The 6,382-nt window shown below is 39.1% G+C and overlaps 1 protein-coding gene across 1 annotated transcript; it reads right to left on the bottom strand.

Annotated features, from left to right (window-relative positions):
* Positions 1-2,041: 2,041 nt before the first annotated feature.
* On the bottom strand, positions 2,042-3,149 carry LOC118524022 (uncharacterized). The gene is given in 2 exon segments (XM_036073956.2): positions 2,042-2,426; positions 2,428-3,149. Coding segments are annotated over 2 exon segments (1,107 nt in total).
* Between the last annotated feature and the right edge of the window lie 3,233 nt (positions 3,150-6,382).

Genomic DNA, 6,382 nt, shown 5'->3' with positions numbered 1-6,382 from the left:
GTAGGAGTCTATATTAAGTTGACGGTCAAGTTTGATCCCATTCTTTACTCCTCTGTCCCCCACATTTTAGGTATATATTATTATATTTTATATCCTCTATGAGTTCCTTGACTGATTTTTTGCAGAAATATTGATTTTTACTGCTTTTGTATTTCTTACATTTATACTGTCACTTTTATGTCTCTCCTTTCCACTCAGAGTCCCCTTTAATATCTCTTGCAGTGCTGGGTTAGTGGTCATGAACTCCTTCAGTTTTTGTCCGTCTGGGAAACTCTTCATGTCTCCTCCTATTCTGAATGATAGCCTTGCTGTATAGAGCATTCTTGGGTGCAGATTTTTCCCATTCAGCACTTTGTATATATTGTGCCACTCCCTCTGGCCTGCAAGTTTCTGTTGACAAATCTCCAGCTAGCCTTATGGGTTTTCTCTTGTAAGTTAAGGACTTCTTTTGTCTTGCTACTTTTAAGATTTTTTCTTTATCAGTATATTTTGCAAATTTAATTACAATATATCTTGGTGTTGGCCTGCTTTTGTTGATTTTGATGGGAGTTCTTTGTGCCTCCTGGATCTGGATGTCTCTTTCCTTCCCCAGATTAGGGAAGTTTACAGCTATTTTTTACTCAAATAATTTTCTGCCCCCTTTTCTCTATTCTTCTTCTTCTGGGACTCCTGTGATATGAATGTTACTACATTTGGTGGAGTCACTGAGTTCCCTAAGTATATTCTCATGTTGCATAATTCTTTCTTTTGTTCAGCTTCATTGCTTTCCAGTACTTTGTATTCTGGGTCTTTAACTCTTTCCCCTGCTTCTTACAGCCTGCTGTTCTTTGCATTAATCATGTTTCTAATCTCAGTTATTGCACTTTTTTTTTCTTTTTGGAGATTTTATTTATTTATTTGACAGAGACACAGCGAGAGAGGGAACACAAGCGGGGGGAGTGGGAGAGGGAGAAGCAGGCTTCCACCGAGCAGGGAGCCCTATGTGGGGCTCGATCCCAGGACCCCGGGATCATGACCTGAGCCGAAGTCAGACACTTAATGACTGAGCCACCCATGTGCCTGAGTTGTAAGAGTTCTTTATGTAGTCTAGATACAAGTCCCTTATTGGACATATAATTTGCAAAGATTTTATCCCAGTTTTGGGGTTGTCTTTTCACTTTTCTTTTTAAAGATTTTATTTATTTATTTGTCAGAGAGAGAGCAAGAGCACACAAGCAGCAGAGGCAGCGAGCAGAGGGAGAAGCTGGCTCCCCACTGAGTAAGGAGCCCAATGTGGGACTTGATCCCAGGACCTCGGATCATGACCTGAGCTGAAGGCAGACGCTTAACCGACTGAGCCACCCAGGCACCCCATATTGCACTCTTCATCTCTGATTGATTCTTTTTTAACTCTTTAAGCTCTGTGGTATGGATCTCACTGATGTCTTCCATTCTTTTCTCAAGTCCAGTGAGTATCCTTATGATCATTGCTTTAACTACTCCTTCCATGTTACTTATATCTTTTTCACTTAGATCTCTGGCCATGGCCTTATCTTGTTCTTTCATTTGGGATAAATTCCCCTGTCTTCTCATTTTTTCTAAATGTCTGCCTTCTCTGTCTTAGAAAAACCAGTTATATCTCTTGCTCCTGAATGTAATAGCCTTATGAAGAAGAGGTCATGTACATATCAACAGGAGGCAATATAAACATGTAAGATAAACAGTAATTACGTGGTGCTAAGAATTTGAGGGGACATGATTAATTTAGGAACTCATATTTTTAGAGTAAAATTTAAAATGGTTTCAAATGTTGACTATAAATTAAAATTATAGATACTACTTTAAAGAGATAAATTTCCAGGGTTACCCTCAAATATGAACTTTTTAATATTTATAATACAAGTTTAAAATTTGGATTTTCCTAATGCCAAATAAGTTGGAGCTATTGATGTTTTACAACATTTATTTTGTTCTTAGGATGTTTCCACTGTTTGAGTTTTCTTTAGTTGTGTAAACTCTGATCCAAGAAAACATTTTCTACATAGTTCTTCCATTTATTGGGTTAATTAGCATTATGAATTCTCTGATGTTGAATAAAGCTTGAACTCCCAGTGAAGGCCTTGCCACAATTCTTGCATCTATAGGGTTTCTTACCTGTATGCATTTTCTTATGTTCAGTGACGTTTGAGCGATAATTAAAGGCCTTCCCACATTCTTTATATTCAGAGGGCTTCTTACCAGTGTGAAATCTCTGATGTTGAGAAAGATATGAGCTACAACTAAAGGTCTTTCCACAATCCTTACATTCATAGGGTTTCTCACCAGTATGAATTCTCTTTTGTTGAATAAGGCTTGGGCTCCTAGTAAAGGCCTTTCCACACTCTTTATATTCATAGGGTTTTTCACCACTATGAATTCTCTGATGCAGAACAAGTTTTGAGTTATTTAAAAGCCTTCCCACATTCCTTACATTCATAGAGTTTCTCACCAGTATGAATTCTCTGATGTTTGGTAAGATAGGAGCACCAACAAAATGGCTTTGCACAGTCCTTACATTCATATGGTTTCTTACCAATATGAATTTTCTGATGTTGGGAAAGGTATGAACTAGTTCTAAAAGCCTTCCCACATTCCTTACATTCATAAGGTTTCTCACCAGTATGAATTCTTTGATGTTGAGAAAAGTATGAGATCCAACTAAAAGCCTTCCCACATTGTCTACATTCATAAGGTTTCTCACCAGTATGAATTCTTTGATATCCTAAAAGGTCAGAGCCAAAACTAAAAGATTTCCCACATTCCTTACATTTATGAGACTTCTCACCAGTGTGTATTTTCTGGTGTTTAGTAAATGCTGAACTACAACTAAAGGCCTTCCCACAATCTCTACATTCAGAGGGTTTCTCACCAGTATGAGTTCTCTGGTGTTGAGTAAGTTGTGAGCCATGACTAAAAGTCTTCCCACATTCTTTACATTCATATGGTTTCTCTTCATTTTCATCTGTGTGTGTGTGTGTGTGTGTGTGTAGAGTAAGAGACACTTGCTGATTGAAAGTAGGCACATCTTCATGTGTGACTATTACTTGGCTGCAGTGCACCTCCTGTTGTGACTCTTGTCTCTTAAACTGATCTTTACATTCCCAAACATCTCTGGTACTTGAGCTTGGCATTCTAATTCTTCCCATTAATTTCAACTGAAATGTTTTTACATTACTAATTTCTTTCCTTAAGGATAATTTCTTAGTCGGAGACTTTGATGCTTGATCTGAAATAAAATGAATATCAAACATTTACCTTTTTTCTATTCTGGGAGAAATAAAACTTCTATAGTAGCAAAGGTAGAGATAAACCAAAAATGTTTTCTTTTCTTTTTTTAAAAAAAGATTTTATTTATTCATTTGGAGAGAGAGAGAGAAGAAGAGCACAAGCATGGAGGAGAGGGAGAAGCAGGCTCTCTGCTGAGCAGGGAATCCGATGCGGGGCTCGATCCCAGGACCTCAGGATAGTGACCTGAACTGAAGGCAGATGCTTAACCAACTGAGCCACACCCAGGCACCCCTGCAAAACTGTTTTCAAATAAAGTTCTAATAGCAAATGGCTAAGACACTACTAAAACATAGTTATGAATTTCAGAAAATGAGAAAAGAAAGCAGAGAGTGAAGAAAATCCACATAGAAAGATGAGGAAAATGGTTAAGGAAAGATATTATTATTAATGATTCTCAAATGAGAATGTAGGCCTCGGAAGTATTTGTGAAGCTTAGTAAATATATATTCTCCTGAGGGCGCCTGGGTGGCTCAGTTGTTAAGCATCTGCCTTCGGCTCAGGTCATGATCCCAGGCTCCTGGGATCAAGCCCCGCATCAGGCTCACTGCTCGGTGGGAAGCCTGCTTCTCCCTCTCCCACTCCCCCTGCTTATGTTCTCTCTCTCACTGTGTCTCTCTGTCAGATAAATAAATCTTTAAAAAAATATACATATATATATATATGTATATATATATATATATACATATATATATATATATATATATATTCTCCTGGGTGATTATCCAAATTGAAGGAAGGATTGGTTAATTTTATATTCCTATACATATACTATCATACTGTTAGTCTAAAAGGGGAGAAATATTACATATCATAAGATAATGTGAGAATTGAACGAGTATAATCAGATGATATGTTTGGGTAAAAGGAGAACAGAGAGGGCGCCTGGGTGGCTCAGTTGGTTAAGCGACTGCCTTCGGCTCAGGTCATGATCCTGGAGTCCCTGGATCGAGTCCCGCATCGGGCTCCCTGCTCGGCAGGGAGTCTGCTTCTCCCTCTGACCCTCCCCACTCTCATGCTCTCTCTCTCTCATTCTCTCTCTCTCAAATAAATAAATAAAATCTTAAAAAAAAAAAAAAAAAGGAGAACAGAGAGCTTGGTAAATAATATATTGGAAATGATCTGAAGGTAGGTTAATAGAAGCTAGAAATCCAGATTGGTTGTAATCTAAAGAAAAATATCAAACAAGTCAGGTATGAATTGAGTTAGGGAAGACTTCTGTGGCTGGACTGAAATATGTTGTGGGAATCTCAGTGAAAATACTATTTGGGAAGTCCATGTAACATAACCTAAGTTCAGATAAATGGAAAAATAATAGAATGGGTAACAGTGTGGTCTTGTGGTAAAATTAGAGGACTTGGGTACATTTGAACCCTAGCACTGAATTACTAGCTTAAAATTGGGAGGCAAATCACTAAATCACTCTAAGTCCTTGTGCAGTAAAGGGTTATCCTCTTCCAAAGAAAGGTTTGGTCATTGACCAGATTCTGGTAGGTAACTTCTAAAGCCTTGGCATAGTCTCTCTGATAAGATTATCTTTGTTTACCTACAGGCCTTCCTTGGGCCTTGCAAGATAATCTATACTAACAGTGTGGGTTTATGTTGCAGGCCTTGGGCCATGCAGTATCAACTTGTCCTCTGAAGGGGCTGGAGACTGAGGGCAGCCACATGACAACCAGCAATACCTATATGACCAACACCCAGTAAGAACCTTGGACACAAAATCTCAGGTGAGCCTGACTGGTGATACTCTGTGTGTGTTGTTACTCATCATTGTTTGGAAATGTAAGTACTGTCCACATGACTTCACTGAAAGAGGACATCTGGAAGCTCATGCTTGACCTCTCCTGGATCCTCCCCTATGTACCACCCCCCTGATTTAATCTTCCATTATGATAAATGGTGAATGTGAGTAAAATAGCTTTTCTAAAATCTGAGTTATTCTAGTGACTCACTGAATCTGAAGATGGTCTTAGGGACCATATGACTGCACTTGATGTCAGAAGTGGGATTTTCTAGCATTGACTCTGGTTCATTGAAACATGGCAAAAGCACTGTTTGGAAAAAGGAAGGACAAGAGCATCTGAGGGGGTGGGGAGTTAAACTTAGATTCTTTGGTGGCTAGTTACCATGGCATGAGACTGCATCTGTGCTGCAATCAGTTACTTAAGGTAAAAGTTACCAGTGGAATTTAGAAATGATAGATTCAACTCCTGAAGACTTGGCTCACTGGGTACAACAGAAAAAAAACAAAGTAAAAGGAAACAAGCTAAATACACAATTCACTGGTTATTGTTATCTGCAATCTGGGCCAAGCTTGTATTTCATCCATTCTGATATACAGCACAGGGCTGCTACCAGAGGGAAAAAAATATGCTGAAACGATAAAAAATCATCACAGTGATTTATAGCAGAGACAAGAAAGATAAAAGTAAGAGTCAAGCGAATCATATCAGGGTGGAAATCTTTAAACTTTTTATTTTTTATTTTTTTAAAAGATTTTATTTATTTATTTGACAGAGAGAGACACAGCGAGAGAGGGAACACAAGCAGGGGGAGTGGGAGAGGGAGAAGCAGGCTCCCCACGGAGCAGGGAGCCTGATGTGGGACTCGATCCCAGGACCCTGGGATCATGACCTGAGCCGAAGGCAGTCGCTTAACAACTGAGCCACCCAGGCGCCCTAAACTTTTTAGAAATAAGAAGAATAAAGCAGAAAAATGACAGAAGCAAAACAAAGGTCTTAATGTGGCACTGTTGGAGGTGGGGTGCATCAACAGAAGCCTGTGCAGTCTCTCAACACTGAAGGACAAATCTGCTGTTTATCCTGTCTTGAAAGAAGCTAAAAAGCTGCAAGGCAAAAATAACAGTGAGAAACCGGACTTTGAATTGCCTGGGAACATCAAACTGATCAGTGTAAGAATTGACAAAAGGGCCAACGTTGGCCCAACCTCTGGCTGGAAACCCAAAGCACATTCAAATGTATGGGTTCAATGGCCAATGGATGAGGAAGAAACTTTTCTGAGACTCTATGATGTGGAAAACCAGTGGCCATGATTGAAAACCTTTACCCTAGGTGAA

Source organism: Halichoerus grypus, chromosome 14 (genome assembly GCF_964656455.1).
Source record: "Halichoerus grypus chromosome 14, mHalGry1.hap1.1, whole genome shotgun sequence".
Lineage (NCBI taxonomy): Eukaryota > Metazoa > Chordata > Mammalia > Carnivora > Phocidae > Halichoerus > Halichoerus grypus.
The sequence above is the reverse complement of the archived record's forward strand: the minus strand, read 5'-3'. Positions and strand labels throughout refer to the sequence as shown.